Raw genomic sequence first — 22,679 nt, 5'->3', positions numbered from 1 at the left:
ATCACCTAACACTGGTCATAATGTTAAAGCAATTTACAGTATTTTAATTAGCTGAATTTAACCTAAGGAGTACAAACCTAAAGTAACAGCTGCAGCACTAAACTCTAACTGGATTTTGAGGGTCTAAATGTTTTACAGGACGTCACAGCCAAGAAGGATGAACATTGCATTTAATCAGTCAAGCCTTTCTCTGGATGTTTACTTATTAACACTCTGGTGGAGTGGATACATCTCTGAGCAAGGATGTGTTGTTGGAGAGGGATTAGTATTCCCCCGATGATACTCTATGATGGCCATGTCTGAAGGACCCCCTTCCCCCACAACTCTGTCATTGGATTCTCAATGATGTGGCATTTATCGATTTCTGTAACTCTCTGAAAATTTGAATCTGACACTCTTGGCTCTAATGATCGAAAGGATGTGGGGGGGATGAAAAAACATTCTTATCAGTGTTTGCGATGCTGCTCTTCTACCTGAAGTGGATTAGGTTTTTGCCCTCGTTAGCCATAATGGTTGACACATCACCTATATATATATATATGTGCTCAAGCAGCAGTACACTCTCTCTGCTCCTTTGGTTACTTGGTTTGTTAAGATAGCTTATTTTTTTTCCATACCTACACATAAACCCTCACACATTACTACACACATTACTGATGAAATTATTGCATATTAATTTTAGTTTCTTTAATACAATTTATTGTATGTTAAAGAGTCATTTCTGGTTTCTACATTTTGTCCTTCCTCTGAACCAGCTTGTAACCAAATGGGGGCTTGTCCAGGATCTACACCCTGGACTTCTCGCATCCATTTTTTTTTTTTTTTTTTTTTTAGAGGCGACAGATAATCCTAATTTTCCAGTTTATTGCAGTAGTTTTCCTAATAACGTAACATATATATATATATATATATATATATATATATATATATATATATATATATATATATATATATATTTTCTGTTTGTGTTCAAGCTGATGTTGTGTGACGCATGACGTTAACGATTTTTAAAATCAAGCGCTCCTCAAAACAGAAACATATGTTTGTTGGCTCTAAATGTGTAAACATTTCTACATTCTCTATATCTATAATCTCCTACATGTTCTCACCACAATATTCCCCATTTAACTCCTTGTTGAACATGTAGCAGGTGTTTAAAAGACAACGCACGCAGGCTTTTAAAACCTATAAAATCTCACAAGATCACATGCTTGATCTCATGAGATTTGGCGGGATTTAGTGTACAACTTCTGAGGCCGAGAAAAATAGTTATTCACAAGATTTCACTTACTTAAACTGTAATAACCATTTTCAGCATATTTCAAGGTCCCTGAAATGTAAATTGGGAAAACTTGAAATCAGATATTATATATTCCCTTTTTTTGACGCTCAGCTAATATCATTTATTTATTGAAAGCTCCCAAATTAAGGCTCCAGACTGACCCTTGTGGTACACCACAGGTAGCAGATTTAAAAAATAAAAAGTATTGGTATGTAATTGAATCATTTGTAAAATAGCTTCAGTTTTTTAGAAATGCATTGCCCTGTAAATTGCTATTTTCTGGTAGTTTACTGTGAAAACCTCTTGTTAGAATTGACAAAATGGCTTTTTATTGGATGTTATTGAGTTATTGCATGAATGCATTTTTTTTCTCGGTGGCCTTTGAATGAAAACATTTCCTTTGGATGGAAGAAAATTGGACATAAAGGTTTTAACTCCGTGCCTTTTATGAGCAAGTGGGATTTCTTTGCATTGCAAACCACCTAAATGATATGCATTCCTACCGTTATGTACTGTTATCACTCTTTAGGGAGGACTTTTTCTTATGAAATATCAAATCCTGTAATTCAGAACAACTTATTTGCCCTCACGGAGGCAACAAAGGCAGCCGCTCTCTGAGCAGTAAACTGTGGCGGTGTTTCTCCCGTCTGGAGTTATGAGACAGCGCCTTGTTTCCACTCGGTTACTAAGGATTTAGTTGATGGATGTTCCCTCTTCCAGACAGGCTGGCCGGTTTCTAACTGCAGCTGACAACCACTTTGTTCTTTCACACGTAGAGTTTGGAGCTCCTTCTTGCTTTGTTTTCCCCTGACAAAGTGCGCTTGCTTTAACCGATGGCTCCATATTACCAACAGCTTGCTCTGCATCAACAGAACAACTGGGTCATACACTCCCTGTTGGTGTTAGTCTATTCCTTTGACGGAGGGATGCTGCGATGACTGACAGACTGTCAGAGTCGCAGGATCACACGCTGCTCTAATTTGGAGTGTAGCTGAAATCACACTTTTTGTGTTTGTTCTTTGTATCCAAAGTCAAAATCTGTGTGTGTTGTTATCTTTTCCCAGAGGTTATCCTTGCAACTCATTGATCCTGCTCCTTAGACCGTTATGTCTGATGCTCTCCCAACCAGGATATCAACCCAAGTGTTCATGTTCAAGCCCCGAAGCAGCAATGAAAAATTAGTGTGAATGTGAAATACTTTATTATCACAAGAGACAAGATTACAAAAAACAGCAAAAGTGTCCGTATCCACAGCAGGAAAATAGCTGCTGGCTCTTTGCTTCAGGCAGGAAATCCCCACTGTGTGAACATAACATTTTGGACTGTATCCCTAAAGTCTAAAACTGAAAAGTGTGCTTCATTGTGGACTCCAGATTCCTTAGCGGGAGCCATTCCTCAGCCAATCAGGAATTAATCAGGAGGCCACTAATGGACTGGAGACCTCAGTAGAACAACCGCCACAGGGTGCTCATGTTGATGTAGTTATGGTAAATAGATTACACTGAAAGCTAAAATACAGTGGACTATTTTCTTGTTAATGCAACATAGCGTAATCCTGCACAATATACTGGTTAATGGAAAAGAATCTGATGTATACTTTAAAAAGCTATGCAGCCCTCAAAATAAATACATAAAATGACTCTAGACTTAAAATGACTATTAAACACACAACAAATTATTATACAAAATGACAGAATATGTGAAATGACTGAAAAATGAAAAATAATAGCACCAAAACACAGGAAAAATACACAAAATGACTTAAGAAATGATAACAAAAACGTACAACGTACATCAAAAAACACAGAGGAAAATACAAAATGACTGAAAAATACTGTGAATCAAAAAAACAAACCAACAACAAAATTACACATCTACAACAAATATGCAAAATGACAGCAAAAACATAAAAACAAAAATATACAATATGACAGAATACACAGTATGACTCCAACGAACCCACAGAAATAGAGAAAAAAACGAAAATACACAAATTGACAAAAACAACAAAAAATTGACAGATTTAAAATAAAAAAAAATACACCATACACAAAAATTAAACATTACACAAAATGACAACAAAAAACTACAAAGATAAACAATAGTACAGAGTACACAGTATGACTCCAAAAGACACAGAAATACAGAAAAGTCACACAAAATGACAGAAAAACACAACAAAAATGACAACAAAAATACACAAAATTAAAAAAAAAATGCACAGTGACTCAAAAAAAAACTCCAAAAATACTCATAGTGACAGAATAAACAATACAGAAAAATTCACGGAATGACTCTAAACACAAACCCTTTATTCTTTCCACCTGTAATAATTCTAAATGCTGAATGTTGATATTGTAGCCCTTTAATCAGTTACGATCACATTTTGTTGTCCTCACTGTGATAAATGTTAACTCACGTGTGATCTGAATGTTTGACATTCAGATATTTCCACACACCCCAAACCCAAATGTAGAGGTGCAGACAGCCGGCTGTGTTTGACTGGGCTAAGTGGAAACGCTTCCACTTTAGCCTCCTGGTTCAGTTTTGGACAGAAACGGCTTCTGTCGCTGCTTCACGCTGGAGGAGGAGATTGGGCCAAATTTGCATATAAACTGCTCATTTGAGCTGACCCTGCTGGGGATGGGACTTTTTTTATGATTCATTCTACATTTCTGCCCCGTGATCACAGAGCTCTGTGAGGGCGAGATAAAGACATGCTTAACCACAGAAAGTGAGTTTGTCTTTCAGGGCCACACATAAAAACGTGGAATTAAACCTCCTCACGTCTCACTTTGTTTTTCTGATTACTGCCTCAGCGCTCACTTCCTAAATCTGTCCATCATGACTCATTAGAAGTTCAGTATTTATCCTCCTCGTCTGACGGAAAGATGCCGCTTCCTCGCACGTGTGTGTTTTTCTGTTTCGCCTGCAGCCGTCTGGCCTTCATCACAATCCCCAAACTCCAGCAAGGCACTGAGCAGATGCCTTCAAAGGTGTTTGTGTTCCCTGTGATGAAGTTGGTGAGGAACTGGGGATCAGTCGGTGTCTGTCCATCTGTCACACACAGACACACACACACACACACACACACACTGTGCGATGCTTTGTTTCTGCAGCGTGGAGCCATTTGGATTGGTGGGAAAAAAGTCACTTCAGAGTTTGTTTACAAGTCGTATTTTGCCAAAAAACGAAATTGAATAAAACTCCCAGACCTTCAGTGGATGGGAATGTGTGACTATAATGGAGTGATAAGCCAGTTATGGAGGATGCTTTGGCTAATGCTGAACGCTGCCCAACTGTGGAAAGTGGAACAGAAGCAGATTAATTTGAAGCGATGGGAAGCATCGCTGCCTCACAGTGGGAACCTCCATAGTTTAAGCTCCAGTGGCTCCAGGGTTTTTGTATTGAAATTGCATGTTCTCCTTCAGTTTCTACTTCAATCTGACGCAATTTTTTTATTTAAAATCTGGCCTTAATAGGACACAGAAATACTTCACATGCATGATTTATTTTTCACGAGAAAACAAGTGACTGAATGTGTAGAAAGTTTGACAAAAAGACATATATCTCCAATTCCACCAATAATCCCCTTCAAAATATCACGCTACGTGTTACGGTTCAACTAGTGATCATGTTATCCTGTGATTGAAAATGTATACAGAGCTTCATCTGAAGTGTGTTTTTAATGTGTTTAGGTGAACAAGCGGTTCAGATTATTACGACTAGAGCTGTCCCAAATGATAAAAATCTATCAATTAGATTTTCAGGTATTGATTATTTAACATTACTTGATCAATGCTACTATTATACAATAAGGATTTCAAACCATATCTGAACACTTCAACATTTATTGAATATTTCTTTATTTAAACTGAAAACACATGGATATTCACAGTAGCAAATCCGTTTCAGCAAAATTCAATCCACACCATGCATATATTTATGTTAATATACTACAGCCATCTCAGAGGCTCAACTTCCAAAATAATTAAATTAGTATAATATTAAATTTAATTAGTAATCATTAGTAATAATATGATATGAAATTATTCCAGCTCTAATTACGACTGCAGTCAAATCTGAAAAGGCTCTGGTACAAAGACAAATTTAGCTGAAGGTGAACAATATCACACATTTCCACAGGATTTTTTTCCTGTTAAACAAGTGGCTGAGTCTAGCAGTGTGGCTAACGTTGCTGTAGTGACTCAATCTCATGTGATTTTAACGCAACATTCCAATTTTGTAAATTATCTAAATCATATGAAATGTGAAATCAACTGGAATATTTGCATTTCCTCAATAAAATGTAAGTGAGGATGCAGATGCTGGCCCACATCAATGCTGCATTAGCATTTTCATTTACCTAGCATTAGCCTTGCATTAATGTTAGCATTAGCTAGCATCAGCAGTAGCCTAGCATTAGCCTAGCAATACCAATAACTAAGCATTAACCTACTATTAGCTAAGCATTAACTAAGCATTAACCTAGCATCAGCTAAGAATTAACCTAGCAATAGCATTAGCCTAGCAATAGCATTAATTAAGCATTAGCCTAGCATCAGCTAAGCATTAGCCTCACAATAGCTTAGCATTAGCATTATTTTAACATGAGTATAGCATTAGCATTTACCTAGCATTAGCCTAGAATTAACATTTGCATTAGCTACCATCAGCAGTAACTTAGCATTAGCCTAGCAATAGCCTTGAATTGCTAGGTTTTTAATTCTTAACATAGTATATCATTACAATTAACGTAACACTGAATTAGCATTTGCCTAGCATTAGCATTGATATAGGATTAGCCTAGCCAATGAACGCTCTGTGAAATAATGCAGAAGATATGATGAAAACGGTTGAAATAGGTTGAAGGATCAGAAATAATCTCAAATTTTTTTTTTTTTCAAATGCTGAAGAAAGTTGAAAAAGATTGAAAGGGTTGAAAATGCATTTACAGTACATGCATCCTCAATGATAAAAGTAGTAGTAACAATATTGTAAACAGGAACTTTATCCCTTATGTGTGCAAGCTGCTGTCTAAAGTTAAATTGATTATATGTTTGATTATTATTCTGCAGCTAATCATAACTGTGATCATTCACTAACTTGCATAAAATATTCTAATATCAGTTCTGTTAACACTATTTAGCCTGTTTGCTATGATTTCAGGAATTTCAACAGCCAGTAAATACATCTAAACAGGGAAAAATGATGAAACAGAATGGAAACGGAAAAGTGGAACGTGACACAGAAATGAGTAAACCATAAAACATAATTTAGGAAAGATTAAATTGGAAAATCAGAAGCCTTACTCTTCGTGGACGCTGCTTTGGATGATTGACCTCCATCGACCCTGTTTCTTTACTCCCTCTCTCACTCTCTGTGGTCACTTAGATTTGAAACCTTACCTGATACAGATGTTTTCCACTCACTGTAACCTGTGTGAACCAGACTTTGACCTGAAACTGAACTGTGGATTCCTAATCTGTGGACGTTGCTCTTATGTAACCTTTGCTGCATTGGTGCCGTGACTGCATTTGGCTGCTGCTCGTGTGTGTGTGCGTGTGCGTGGTGCATACACACTGATAGTTGACCTCAGACTTGAGGAGAGCTGATCCCACAGCCTGTGTGTGAGGTGAAGGGATCACATGTCAAGAGGAAGATGCTTCATGTGCTTCTACGATGCCAGCTTTCCTCAGAAGCTGCTTTTGATCAATCCATCACCTCTTTTAGCAGTGATTTCACAAATAGCAGCATTGCACAGATCAAAGTGTGTGTCAGGTGAAAGAGAGAGGAGGATGTTGGATTGTGTAACTATGCCTGTCCATCAGTGACATGTCGCTAATGCTCAGCCTTTGTTTTATCGTGTGCTGCTTCTTAAACTGTCTCAGTCGTTTGACGGATTAGCTGATGGTTCCTTTTCTGCCGTTTAAAGAAAGAAAACTGTGTGATTTCTTCAGTGGGAAGCAGAATTTATGTGTGGAAAAAAGAGCATTTTCAACATTGTTGTGCCCAAGTGGGCACAACAAAGGACTTTCACGTATAACTGATGTACACAGTATCTATGGTCCCAACAATATACAAGCAATAAATGACAGGTATCAGTCATTGTGAGATCTTCACTTCAGTATTCATGGATTTATAGACTATTTTTGTGTGATTTAACAGTATTTTGTGAGACTGTTTTTGAGAAATTGCAGGTTTTTAGAAATTCTGACAGTGTTTCTGACAGTTTGCGATTAAAAGTCACTATAGTCAATTTAGAGGGACTCAACAACTGAATTATTTCGTCTTTTTTCACTTTATTTAATAATACAACCTGAAAAATAGTTTTTAAAAAATGATCTCATGGACGCGTGCATTGCAGATTAGAGCGAAGATTGTTTTTGTAACAGTAGTCAGATGTGTGTCGCAGCCATGCTAGTTTGGCCCCTCCCCTTTTGACATGCTAACAAGCCAAAATTGTATGAGGCAGATTTAATTTGCAGAACAAAAGGCGGTAGGGACCTAAACTATGTATCAATGTAATGTGTGAGGGAGTGTTGGTGGTGGTCGGAGGGGCCAATGTGGCACTATGGCTGCCTCGCTTCTGTTATTTTGCCCCAGGGCAGCTGTGGCTACAATAGTAGCTTACCACCACTAATTGTGGAGTGAAAGAATAATGCCTTAAAGCAGAACTAAGCAACTTGTGCTTAGCGCTTTCCCTGAAGGTCTCTTTTGGTTATGTCACTGTCAAACACTCTGCTCCCCGACGCGGCTGCTCCAGCTCAGTGCCGCGTCAAATTTGTCGTCAAAGTGGGAACGTGTCATCAAATTGGAGTGAGGTGTTTGGGCTCACCCTGCAGTAAGAAAGGAGCAAATCACCCTCTAACTAATGTATGAAGCCCAAACCGCACTTTTATGATGTTCAGCGCACAGAAAAGTCGATTTAGCTTAACCTGGGTTATTACTGATGATTACTGATGAAATGAAAGGTGATGGTGATGTGTACAGGCAATGTTGAATGTTATATGACCAGGCCAATATGTTGGCAAGAAAAATCTCAATGTGCACAGAAAATGTTCATAGCTTACTGTGCTTCTCTTTATACTGCCACCATTGTGGGCTAGGTTTCAAAAGGCTAGCTTACTTAAGCTCCAAGTTGCCTATAATGACTCCATGACTAAGGATATTGTCTAAAAAAGCTTTGATGAACCGGTACATGTCAGTTATTTAGTTATGCAAGAGTTTACGCTTTTCATACTTTTATGAGAAACTTTATGTACAAATGTATTTGTCGCTTGATGAATTCTATCATCTGGCTGTTGACAAATCAGCATCAAAGCTATGTGCGTCACTTGTCTTTTATAATAATAGTTTTCATCTGTTTTATATGTATGTGCTTTTATCTTGTCTATTATAATTGTTTCTTTGCTTTTAAAATTGACTCTAAATCTGAAATAAAGGATAATGAAGTATTTCACACCGTAAACTCCATTTTTCTCCTTTCTATTATGAATCCATGCAGATTCCAAATCATAGCACACAAGCATGTGTATACTGATTTTTGTCCCAAAAGAAATGAATGAGAAAAGGTTTGCTGAAAATGTAATACAAATGTTACTGTGATATAACCTGGAACTAAACATATCAACCCTGGAACAACCTGTCACTGTGAATGTTCATGGACATAATTTTTTCATTTAAATGTTCACCTATTTGCACTACTCATCAATGCACTGCACTACTCATCAATGCACTACTGCACTATTATCTTATTATTATTATTATTGTATTCTTATTTTATTTCATTATTATTATTATTATTATTATTATTATTATTACTATTATTATTATCTTGTTATTTTTATTTAGTTTGCACATATTAGTCTAACTACTCTTATATTTATACTTCTTTTTTCATTTATTTTTCTTTATTTTATTTTTTTTTTCTTTATTCTAGTTGATTGTTATTATTTAATGTTATACTACCTGAGAGAGCACAGGTCACCAAAAGAAATTCCTCGTGTGTATTCATTCATCCTGGCCAATAAAGTTGATTCTGATTCTGATTCTGATTTTTGTTGCAGCAGACCATAGTTTACTGTTTTAAGTGTTTGAATGGGTTCAGTTTTGTGTGAGTTATGACGTGGAAGATGTAATAATAGGAAAACTCTGGATTTTCAAAGTGGTTTACAACAAATGTGGATGTGTAAAATGCATGTCCTACAACATGTGGGTTGCTGGTTCTATCATTTCAAAATGTGTCACTGTGCCTGCTGTAGTTGTAGAGTTTTTTTTTTTTGAAAGGCTGTAGGCAATCCATCACAGTGCAGAGAACAACACTTTGTATTCTATTCATTCATCAAACGGCTGTTATGACTGCTTGGCATTTACCCAATGTGCACACCTGTTGTTTAGATAATATGCTCGTAATGAAAATATATGTGTTTGTAGGAATTACTATTCTGTAGCCATAACATTATGACCGCATGTCTGAAATGATCAACGGGCCGTAGAGCCGTGTACGTTCAAATCTCGTTAAACATGTTCATTAGGAATCATTAGGCTTTTAGGCCTTCTGGACACGAACCACAGCAGACTGGGAGCACTGGTTAAACAGTTCTGGACACGATGTTGCCCACTTGTTAAGCCATCGCAATTTGAACAATGTCATAGTGACCAACACATTGAGGACTGGGTGTTCAGTTGCTGTCTAATGTTTCCAATTCCAATCCATCAGCTAGCCGTAATGTTAGCTCCTAGCTTTTATTGTGTTTGCACACATGAAATACATTATATGACAGGGAAAGAGTAAAGTAAGAATGAATGTGGTGGTGAAGCATGTTAGAGCCAGATATGTAACAATGACCGGAAATGTGACGAGACCCGAATTGTTATTAAAAAAAATAAACAAAATGTAATAAAACCCAAAATGTAATAACTGGTCAATAATGTAACAAGATGCTGAGCTTAGAACGTGAAAACTTTTCATTATTACATTATGGGGCGGGCAAAATGTTTTATAAGTATGTTTTTTGTGTGTATATATACACAATATATATGTATACATTTTTTTCTTACCTTCATATTAAAAAAAAGTTTATATATATAAGAAATACAAAAAGTTTTAATGTTTTGGGCCAGCATCTCATGACATTATTAACCAGTTATTACATTTCATTTATTTTCTTCTTCTTTTTTTTAAACTTTTTTCAGTTATTACATTTCAGGTTTGATTAATTTACATAAATTACATTACATTAAATTACATACTAGGCTCTAACAACGTAGGAAACCTAAGGGGCTTAAAATTAGGCCTCACCATGATATCATAGGACTTCATTGAAGATGTACTTGGTTAGAGAATATAATGTTAAACAAAAAAGGAAAGAAAGAAGATTAAAAAAAAAAAAAAGAAATACAATTGTAAATGGACTTGATTTATAATATATAGCGCTTTATCTCCACCGCAGTAGTCACAAAGCTCCTCACCATATCAGCTCATTCACATCAGTGATACAGAGCTGCCATTAAAGGTGCTAATCGGAGTTAAAAAAAAAAAAAAGAATGAAAGAAACCACCAACTTTTCCACAAGTGACACAGAACAGGTATAATTATTTAGATTTGTTTTAGGTTTAGGTTATTTTCTCTCAGATCAGGATAGATTGGATAAATTGATAGAAAATCGCATCTTCATCATCACATTTTTTTGAAGGTATTGTAGTATAATGAGCGATTTAGTCTCAGTATCTAGTTTGAACACTGTTTTTGTTGTCTGTGAGTTAGTTGTGAGTTCAATGAGGCTTGAACATAGAGTGCCTTCTTTTTTTGTTTTTCCCCTGAAGCACAAACCCTGGAACGGCTTCTTTTTTTTTTTCTTCACCTAATGGATCTTCAGATGTTCTTTTTTCTTTTTTTTTCTCATTGGCGATGATGAATCATGCCAAGTGCTTTCTTGCATTTGTTCACACTTTGGAACCCGTTGATGCAGTCGTAGCAACAGGATGATCTGTCGGGTCCTGGAGAGCTCCTGTCCTGCATGTTTTAGATGCTACTCTGACTTGTTAAAGTTGATTGTGAAGGGTAGCTCGTAATCAGGCTGATGTATACTGTATCTACTGGGGGTGAGGTGACAAGATATGATATTTTGAAAAGGCAAAAAAGACAGAAAATAATAATCTGAACTGTTAATATTGCAAGATTTTGTCCGATCTCTTAATATCTACACATACTTACACATATACCCCAAATAAAAGAAGCGAATAAAATTTTATATATATTTTTGAGTTTGTTTTTATGGTTTTCATGGACCCCGAGTCTGAAATAAAGGTATCTATATAATAAAAATATTCAAGTAAGTAAATAAACGTCATCCCCACACCTTTGTAAACCTCTAATACACTGTGTAAATTTAACAGTTTCCAGTGAACATCTTCCTAAATCTGAGATGCAGATTTTTTTCCTGCTTGTTTGAATTATTGCAGTTTATTTTCCTTTGTAAATCTACACTGTGAAACTCCGATCCTGGCTTTGTGAATCAATCAGTTTGTATGTGTTCAGACCGTGTGCTGAAGATGTCGTAGGTTGTGGAATTTCCAATGTGTATCTAATTTTAACATTAATCTCACACCATTTACTGTATATGGAGATTAAATGAGTCATAGTGGGACCGATAGACGATGAGCACTGATGGATGAAATTAGGCTAAAATAAATTACCGGAAGCATCCTTTGCAAGTGTGTGTTAAAGATTGGAGGTGGCAGTAATCTTTATCAAAGACCAGAGATGCAAAATAATAATAATGATGATAATAATCATCTCAAACAGTGTTGGTTTATTTTATTAAGTTTCTGGGTATAAAATATTAATGAGGGCTGGTCCTCATTCTTCTGAGGGAAGGGCTGAAAATGGGAAAGAAAAGTCTCTGTTTTATATTTATATGACTACCTGTTGAGCAGAATAAGCAAATACATCTTCTGAAAATGAAGCTGTATTGTTGATCCTGCATTTCATTTGCTATTACTGTTCAGTCAGGTTTACCTATTGACTTTAGCTTAAGGTTAAAGTACTTCAACTGTAAAGCAAAGCACTTTAAAGCTGAATCTGTGATTGTGCTGTTTTTCTGCAGGTGAAGATGATCGTCTCGCTCTTAAAGGCAAAGTGTTGGTTGGAGACCTCTTCAGAAAAGACTTCAAGGTTCACGACCCCAACGCTAAATGGATTAGCAGTGAGTTTCCTTCTTCTTCTTCTTCTTCTTCTTTGTTTCTAACATTATACATCCACATCTGTAGCACCGTTTCTAGATTTATGCTCAAAGTTTCATTAGTTACATCAGAGCCAGTATATGCTAATGCTATCCATCCGTCCATCAGGTGGAGCTGCACATGGAGAAAAAAAATAGTGTATTCTTCAATTAATAGAACTTGGTACTATTTGTTAATGTGAAAAAGCCTATAAAATAATAATAAACAATGAACCTCACTGATTTTTTTTGATGTGACCCCAGAATGCTCCGCTATTGGTCTCAGTTCAGAAAATAAATAGTAATATTATTATTTTGTACTATTATTCGATACAATATTTTTTCTGCAATGCCCTTTTCATTGTGTATATACAGTATATATATTGTTACTTGTTTTTTACATTTTGTCTAGAGTTTTTTTTTTTTTATTATTCTGTTTATATATTAAGATAAAAAGTAGTGTTTCTTTCTTTTTTCAATGTATTTTTTATCTGCATTTTTTAGATAGCTGTTTTAATTAAAACTAAAATAATTAAGATAAGGATTAAAGTAAAACAAATAACAAAAAAATAGTATACATATTTGATTGGGTTTTTGTTTTCTAAAACTAAAAGAAATGGTCAAAGACGAAGTCATTTAGGTCCTTGTGTGAGGATTTCTGAATTAGAAGTGGCCAAGGGCACCAAATTGTCATGTGGTAAATTGAGCTGGGGAATATAAGCATGCTAATTCATGCTAACAAGTATTCATATTCACCCCAAAACAAACACCTTTAGACTATTTTTCCTTTTCACTTTTCTTTTCCCGTTTTTCAATCCAAATTCATAACTTCTTTTTTAAATGACGTGCTGTTTCCTGTGACTATCCTCTCTGAAGGGAATTAAGGAAACCTGTCAATCATATCACACATCTGTCGACTGACAGGTGTCCGACAATTTTGACTTAATTAAGCCTCAAAAACACTAACTACTGCTTTATTTTACTCTTGCATCCTACAGTTATTTTAGGCATACCGAGGTTAAAATTGTGTACATTTAATTCTCCTCAGATAAGGCTGAAGAGTCCGTTTTGTGGCCCTCAAGTGGCTCATGGGTCCCACTGAAAGTGCATATGTTGCTTATAGACAGAAACGCCGATTCATATCAGTGTAAAAGGAATCTAACCAATCAGCAGTCGCTTTAGTTTACAATGCCTGACAATTTCTACTCCCGGTCATTATGAGGAGATTACAAAAAGCTCCATTAACTTGTTTTGGCACATTATCTAAATGTGTTATCTATCTATAGTGAGGGCAAAGAGTGAGGTCCAATCAATAAGTAGTTATCTTCCAACTCTTCTACACCGTGACAGCCTTTGATCTTCAATATTTTTCATTAAGTTTCAAAGTTCACGAAACCACGATGCCATACAGATCTGTTTTAGAAGGTGAGACAGAGTTTAGCTCTTTCTACATGTGGACACTCAATATCCACACTGTGCTTCAGCTGCTTGATGCCTAAATCCGTGATTCAACAATATGTTGATTTGTCTCTTCCACAGTCAACTCCACCATTTCATTTTGTTCTTGTGGCCTCTTTGCTCCCCCACATTGTGAGCATAAAACCCTAAGAAAAAGAGGTTATTATCTGCACAGGCGTTCTTAGTAAATCACACACAGCGAGTGCAAACCTGTTTATTTGGGATCTTAGTAAATCAAAATGAAAAAGGAATACAGAAAACTTTGTTAGAGTTTTTAAATACACGATTCCACAACCCAGCTCACAGGAGGAACAGAACAGAGAGATGTTCTTGTTCTTTTTTCTAAAGTAACACTAAATATGAAGCTTTCTAATATAAAACAAATGTGCAAATAAATATCTGAAAATCAAACAAAATGACAGCTATTCAAGCACTTACAACAGTTACTATTTTAAAGCACGTTCTGTTATCCTCCATCATCGTCATCATCATCACTCTCTGCTTACATTAACTATTACTATAATGCCTTTGTATACTTAACGTCAGAGTGCTGCAATGATAAAGGTTCAGTTATTGTGAGTGATGGATGGACTGCTCTCATGTGTCTGTGCAGGATGTGATTGGTGGAGTAGTTTAGTCTACAATCTATGCTCTGGAACTGTTCATCACATTAAGATTTGTCCAAACTTTGCTCTGTTTTCTTTTACTCATTTCCTTCACCTTCACGTACTCTCTGCCTGTGTTTGAAATGGCATACTCCGCACTTTGCCTACAATATATACTAGTATATACTGTCTACTATATGCTAGAAGTATGATTAGGATGATGAGCATTCTCATTCAGTACAAGATTCCCAAGATGCCTTTCGAACCTATGACAAAAACCTGAATTACACTGAGGTTAAATATTTTGTTAAATTTTGTTAAATTTATTATTTACTTTGTTGATTATCCAACTTTGAAAGTGATAAAGTGAGACAAGTGACCAAGTAGAATATCAACATGTGCTCATTTGATCTATAAAACTCACAAAAAACACATTTCATGCCAACATTTTGTAGATTTTCGGAGACCCTCCATTGTGCTACTAACAAAACTTCTGGTTAACTTCAAAACAAGAGCCCTATTTACAAAAAGGTAAAAAAAAAAAAAAACTAACGAAATGCAAGAAGAAATGCTTTTGTTTTGAAAAATGGAAGCCTGTCCCAGGACGATTTTACATTCCGCTCGCAATGCATCATGGGGCTAGTGTGCCCACCGTGCATACTTAGGAAATGTCCCGATATAGTGTAATCAATCATCACAACATTCTTTTTAGGGTTAAACTTGATGTCATATTGTTCACCATATTCTGTGCACACTTTAAGCAGTTGCTGCAGGCCTGCGGAGTCGGGTGACATGATGACCAGGTCATCAGCGTAAAGTAGATGGTTTAACAGCCTTTCCCCTATCATACAGCCATTATTACACTTTTTCAATTTTTGGGAGAGATCATCCATGTAAAGGTTAAAAAGCATGGGTGACAAGATCCCACCCTGGCTCACCCCATTAGTCACAAAAAAAGGTCTTGATGTCGCAGATGACAGCTCATGTAGAGAAAAATAGATTTTTCATCTTTTGGACGGAAGCAAAGATTTTAGCCTCATTAGCCTCAGTTATTGTTTGCCTAAAGTTGTTTAGCAATTAAATGTTGGAATGTCTTTCTCTGAGAAGGCCCATTCATCTTGTACTATTTTATATAAAGAAACAGATATTCATGAAGAAGTTCTTCCACTGAGTAGGAACAGAATATACATTTATAAGGTACATAATCTGCTTTTATCGTCATGAGAAAAGCCAATGAAATAACATCAACATGAGCTCCAGTCTGCATGTAACTATTACTTTATTCATGGTCTATGCCGCTATTCTACACGATACCATATGAATGTGTGCATGTCCTTGGTGAGTGACATTCCTCCAAATGATTCACTCTACATGCGTCAATAGTTACCCAATCACCTGGAACCGCAGCCCTCATTTGTCTGTGGGTGGTGACAATGGGAGGGTGTTGCTTTTGTTGCGATTTGTCACTGCTTGTTCCAATGTGCTTTTTTTTAATAGAAACATTGTATTTGTTTATTTTATTAAGATCTTTACTAGCTGGTGCCGTAGTAACCAGCTCGTCTTTCTGTGAGTCCACAAATAGAAATAAAAATACAGAACAGACAATCACATCAATGACAATATGTTAATTTAAAAATACATTTAATAGTATACCAAATGTTAAAATAAAAAAACAAACATTTAACATTTGTCATTAATTTTCATACAGCCATTCTTAAATGGGATTTAAAGTTTATTTTTAAATTACGTTTACTTACATATGACACAGATATCAAAGCAAATTATTCCAAATAATTATTGCTAGCTGATCATTGCTAGACCCTCTAATGGTAAAGTAATGGACAGTGTTTTGAATAACCATTTGTTTGAATAAGAAGTCAGGTGTTTTACTGATCAACACTGATTTAAACATTACAGCTGTACTTAAGGCTAATGTTTAGCCTTATTTTGGCAATCAGCAGCTTTCTAAGCTCACTATTGGTGACAGATGCCCAAACCACAGTACAATATTCAATTGAACTTTATTTGTATAGTACAAATTACAACAAAGTCATCTCAATGCGCTTATCACAATGTAAATTTCATAAACCCAACAAGATCCACATGAACAAGCATTTAGCAACAGTGGGAAGAAACAACTCCCTTTTAACAGGAAGAAATCTCCGTTAGAACCAGGTTCAGAGGTGGCCGCCATCTGCTTCGACTGGTTGGGGTTAGTGGACAGAAGGACCAACAGAACAGGATAGAGAGATAGAACATCAGAGTATCCCAGACTAGTTGAGCCGTGAACCACAGATCAGGAACTGCCGGCTCAAGCTTCAAGACACCTGAAACAGAAAAGAGAGAGAAGGGAGAGGAGAAGGCACTGACTGCAGAAAAACATGATACAGTATTATCAAGTCAGCCTGCCTTGACCTTGGGTTTCACTGTCAGTGGCCTAGTCAATACTTATTATGAAGAAGACGAATCTCTTCCCGTTTATTGGTAAACTAACAGTGACTCCAAGGTCTGTAAATGCGACCGTTCACAGACGAGCTCATGTCTGCTCTCGCGGTTAGGTTATGTTATGATTCAGTCCTGTTTATGCGGACTGTAAATCATAACCGGCTACGTCAGAATTTGAATCTCTTCCCATTTATTGAACTAGTAAATGCGGCCGTTTACAGACGAGCCCATGTCTGCTCCAGCGGCTAGGCTATGCTATGATACTATGATTCAGTTCATGTCTGAACCGTTGACACAAACGGTTCAGACAGTTTGTGTCAATCCAGTGTTCATTTGACTTTTTTTAGCTTTATTTTTTTATTATGTCAAATTGACATAATACTAAACACTTCTCATGTATAAGATTATTTGATTAATATGACTCCTATAAGAAAGTATGGAATCTAACATTTCCCACTGTCATTAAATGCTTGTTCATGTGCATCTTGTTGGGTTCTTTCTTTCTTACTATTGAACCTATTAAAATGCTTTTTGGTTCAGGAATATTGAGAACTAACATATTACAAGAAATCAAATTGAGTAAAACTTGCAGTGCCTTATTAAGGACATCATTTAATTGCCTACATGAAGGAACAGCATAATGTAAGGATGAATCATCTGCACAGAACACATTTTTTGCATTTTTTGGTCACCCACATTGGTACATCACGGAGCATTCCTTTTTGTCATTGTCTGTAAATAAAACACTGTAAAATCATATTTATGTGATTAGTAATGTGTCATGTCAACAGATCCTATGTTAAACACACACACAGTTCTCAGTAAGTTCCCCATGTGCACTTGATGATTTAGCGTTTCTCCAGTGACTGGTTTGCTGTCGTTACCCACTGTGACCCAGAGGTTGTAAACAAATCGATTGTGCTCAACTGAACCCTGATGGATTTCACAAAATGTGGCGTTACTGTACACATCTGGAGGCCAACATCTGCTCCTCCTCTGTGCTCCCAGTGCATGGCAAACCAATTACAATCGTACGTCTTACAGATAAGAGGTGATTTTATTTGGAAGGTCATTAAAGTCACTAGAGCTTGAATCGGAAATGTTTAAATGTGCCCAAACCAAATAGAGTGATGCAAAAATACTGTACCGAAAATACAAAAAGTATTTTTATTTGTTTTATATCAATATGTCAATGTAGGAAAACTCAGCGGAAGAAATATCTCATCACAGTTTTGTCATTTGTTGTCATTGGAAAGTGCCACTACAATATAAGAGACAACTTTGTAAAGACCTGGTGATTGAGTCTCTAATCATCATTTCCAAAGACAGAGACTTTATATATAAAATACTGCATATATAATTATCAACCAATCATATTTTCATTTTGCAGTAATCTTTAATCAGCTTTAGTCTATTAAATCTACTCGAGCACCTTCCTGCTCATTTAAGGATGTCTTTTATTGCTCCTTTAATTAAGGACACAGTTTAACTCTGGATGTTACAGATCTACTGGTGCCCATATTAACTTGTAACCCACAAGTGTATCATATTCGTTGTATTTGTCAGAGAGCTGTCAGTCATTCTTGTTGCATTATATCTTTCAGACAATAAGAATTAATTGGAAATTAGCTCAGGGAGATTGGACTACATCGACTGAGCCTTTTATTCTAGACCAGTAGTCCCCAACCTCTGGGCCATGGAACATTTGTTGCCTAGCCACAAAAATGGAATAAAGCTTTTGGGATTTATTGAAATTACATGGTTTTTTTTTGTCATTTTTATCTGTATTTTATTTTGATAAATATGCACTTCCACTTTTGAGCACTTGACTCTTTTACTTGATTCAATCAGAATTGTGACAGGCAGATGCCCATTTCCTCTCATTTACCCAACTAAACCTCTAGTTTTTTACTGTATATAAAGTTTTGATTGAGTTTGCAATTAAAATTCACTACAGGTGCCCTTTAAACTCACACTTGTTGAGGGCGACATGTTTAACAAACTGTGACATAGTGATTATTCAAGGAAATGTTCCATTCACGTAACTCGCACTGGTTTGATGAGGTTAAAGGCATGTGATGGTTGCCATGATAGCGTAGACTTCCTGTTTTAAGGTGTCTTCCTTGTTCAGCTGGAAGGCATGTGTGGATCTGTAGTAAGATGGATGATAATGGTATCTTAATGCAGCACCCGTCAACATTTTCAACATCCCATTTCTCCTTCCCTGGTGAAATCCATCCACTGTAATGTTCCTGGTTTTCTTCAGTAATACGTCTGAATGGATGACATGTAACTAAGCACTTAAAGTGTCAGATTTAAAATGATATTTTAGTGTAGACCAGGGGTCACCAACACGATGCCTGTGGGCCCTAGGTTGCCCGCATGGACTTCATGAGGTGCCCTCAGGCCTGTTTTAACAACAGCACTAGTCACCAGTTAACTAAAATCAGATTTATCAGGCTTCAAACTCACAAAGATCATTTCAGATGACAGATCTAGTGAAAGCCTTACTAGAGTAGAAAATGTTGGACCTGATAAGTTTTGTTTTTTTTTTTTTTTTTTTAATTAAGCAACTTTAAATGTTTATTTTGACTGAATAATTGAGTCAAATGTGTTCAAGTATCGCAGATAGGATTTCATTAAAGTTGCTCCAGTTTTAAGAAAATAAAATTAAAAAAGAAAGTTTTATAAAATGTTACATAATTGTTTGTGGCTAGTAAAATAAGATCATAGAGATTCCCTATAAAATGTTTCAGAAATGGCAATTTGAAAATGAAATGACAGTATAAATTAACTCATTGAGTGCCATTCACGTGCCATTGAGTGCCATTCACGTCTATAGACGTGAATTGTGTTTTTTGCCTGGGGTTGCTAGGAGACAGTGTGATGAAGCTCTCCGGTGAATATTTAACTTGTATCATGATGCAGTGACCAACTGGTGACATGTTGGTGGCAGCAGCGCACCTATGAATGAGAAATCACCCGTGATGGACAGAGCTCAGAGGGAGAGGAAAAGAGTTTACGAGACAGAAAATGGTGCTACGAGAGTTGATGCTGAAGTTCCCAGCAGTTCACAGCAGCGCACACTCGACCAGAGCATGTGTCGAACCTAAGTGGACCATTGAGAGTATTGTGATGGTGAGATAAAACGAGCAAAAAAACGGGGCAAGCGGTGACACTCGGCATGTGCGGGATGAGGAGGAAGTTGCGTGTGTGGAGAATGACGGGGAGAGACTTGGAGGACGGCCAAAATACAGTAAGAAATCAATTCAACTCTGACATAGATAACAAAATAATAATAATAATAATAATGTTGCCATCAAAAGCCCGGTCTCAGTGTTGTTTTTGTAGTTTTATAGAAGGAAACCGATGTTGAGGTGTCACTAAAGCAAAAAAAAAAAAAATTGCTTCAAAGTCACTCAGAGGTTTTTTCAGAAAAAGCTGTTTTCTCAGCTTTTTGTCACAAACTGGCAATTTCTGTGAAACTTGCCTCTATTCAACTGCGGATTACAGAAGCAAGCTGAAAAAAACTATTATTTCAGAATCTGGTGTCAGAATTCTGATTGTCGTAGTACAAAATATTCTGTGGGTCTTTAAAAAGTAGTCAAAATACTTTAAAACAGCTGGCACTGAATGAGTTAAAAGAAATAGTGTTACATGTTAAAATGTAAGTATTTCCTACCTTTTTGAGAGGGTGCTAAGTCTTTCTTCATGATCTTTCCCTATAATTAAAGTGAAACTCGGAACTTGTAGTTGTATTTTAGTGTATATCAAACTGGTTGCCCTTCGGATTGTTCAGTAACTTTGAATTTACGGTGAAGGTTGGTGACCTCTGGTGTAGACTTTGGGAATAAAGAGTTAGCCCAACATGACCACAACGTACGTGAATGTTGATTAGGTGAATTTTTCAAAAAGGCGATGCCCAAATATAAAAGGATATTACTTGTGTTGATAGGTTGATAAAACTATCAAGACTTGTAGCAGTTCTATTATTCAGCTTTAGAGTGATCATCTAGCAGTGCATTCATGTGATAAAAAAACATCACTTTGTTTACATCACCATTATTTGGGATACCCGCACATGGCTGATCATAGTAAAGCATTTGTCCTCAAGCCAAACAAGCCTTTTATAATCCTGTGGATCTTTAATACATCCTGTATAGATTTATTCTGGAACTGAACCTGCTATCTTCATCAATTTTCTAGTTGCTCAATCTTCACCATTGTATGCCTTTTAGCAAATATCCTAATCAGCAGTCCCTGCTGAGATCTCACATTTGTTTGAATGTGACACTATCATTGTAGTAGCAGCAAGGTGACGCTCGCCCCGGGGGACGCAAAGAGCATCTGTTTGCCATTTCAGCCGCCACTTCCTCTTGTTTGCCTCTCGCCTCGCCCGTGTTTGTTAAAAGGAAGAGGCAGCTGTGTGAGAAGCGGTCAGCTTTGAGACGTGCCATCGGTGTGACTTTGAGACGCATAATGATATCAGTTAATGCACAACACAGGGATATCTTGTTTCCTAATTATTTCTACTGAGTTTGACTACTGGTGTTTTTCTAATATTAATGAGACCTGTCAAATTAGCCAATTTATTCCCTTTGAACTCTCACTGCGTGCTCTGTACCATAGTGTCTGTGGATGACATAGTTTTACTACTACCTATCTAATGCTTGAAGGGAAACGCTCTGCAGGAATAGAAAATTCTCTTTCTCTTTAGATGTGCAGCTAGATTAGATATGCCAATGTTATTCCAGGAGAAATAAAATAAGGACATCTGATGTAAGGTGGATTGGGAATTATACAGTTCCTTCATCATATCTTACCATGAATTCTTCTTTCTCGTGGCTCGGCAGCTGCAAAGTTTAAGGCAACATCTAAAGCGTTAGATGTCATCTTTGATCTGAGTAGCAACGCAACGCTAATAAAAAAAAAAAAAATGTGGTCCTTGTTATGGTTCGTCCTATTTGCTAAAATTAGATCAGAGCAATCCATCAGTGACTTGGATCGAGGATGGCTTTGTAATAACTTTATTTACACAGAGTCAGAAATAACGCACACACATTTGATGAACATCAAAGTATTAGCTCTGCTAGCTTAAAAAAAACTCATGTCCTGGAAAAAAGGGACCTAATTTTGAGTAGCAAACCTCCTCCTGGATCACTTATCTTGACCATGGTACCTATTCTATTTTATTCCCAATCCCATTAATAACCATACAGTCAGTCCAAATGTATGGGCACCCCAATTTTTACAGAGAAATCACAATGAAATGCGCATTCAGGATCTGATCCAAATGAAACTTGGCGAGGTAATTAAAGAACCAACCCAACATAACTGAGTCAAATTTCATAAAGATTGGTCAATTATGAACTGAGATATGTTTTTTTTTTAATATTTACCAATGATGATAGATAGGAATTTATTATTATTTTTAAATTGATCCAAAATCATCATATTGATCCGGAGCCCCTCCAAAATGTAATGGAATTTTCCATGGCGTAAGGTCTGTTTTTTGTTTTAAGTTTTGTCAAAATGTGTTAGGTTCTGCTAATAAATAAACACCAGTGACAAAATTACTTTCTTGGTGGATGTAATGATGAGATTTCCAACACAAAAGGCAAAAGACCAAAAACAATATGGGTGATAAGAGTCTAGTGTATGTTT

At 36.4% G+C, this 22,679-nt stretch overlaps 1 protein-coding gene across 6 annotated transcripts in view; it reads left to right on the top strand.

Moving 5' to 3' along the window:
- LOC114453917 (dipeptidyl aminopeptidase-like protein 6) overlaps positions 1-22,679 on the top strand; it is a 312,385-nt gene that overhangs the window by 214,825 nt on the left and 74,881 nt on the right. For all 6 annotated transcript variants that reach the window (XM_028433929.1, XM_028433928.1, XM_028433930.1 and 3 more), the window contains one exon: positions 12,394-12,492. In XM_028433929.1, the coding sequence (XP_028289730.1) occupies positions 12,394-12,492 (99 nt within the window). The remainder of the gene's footprint in view (positions 1-12,393; positions 12,493-22,679) is intronic.

The sequence above is a fragment of the Gouania willdenowi genome, chromosome 20, assembly GCF_900634775.1.
Source record: "Gouania willdenowi chromosome 20, fGouWil2.1, whole genome shotgun sequence".
Taxonomy (NCBI): domain Eukaryota; kingdom Metazoa; phylum Chordata; class Actinopteri; order Blenniiformes; family Gobiesocidae; genus Gouania; species Gouania willdenowi.
This window is presented reverse-complemented; position numbering and strand designations above follow the sequence as displayed.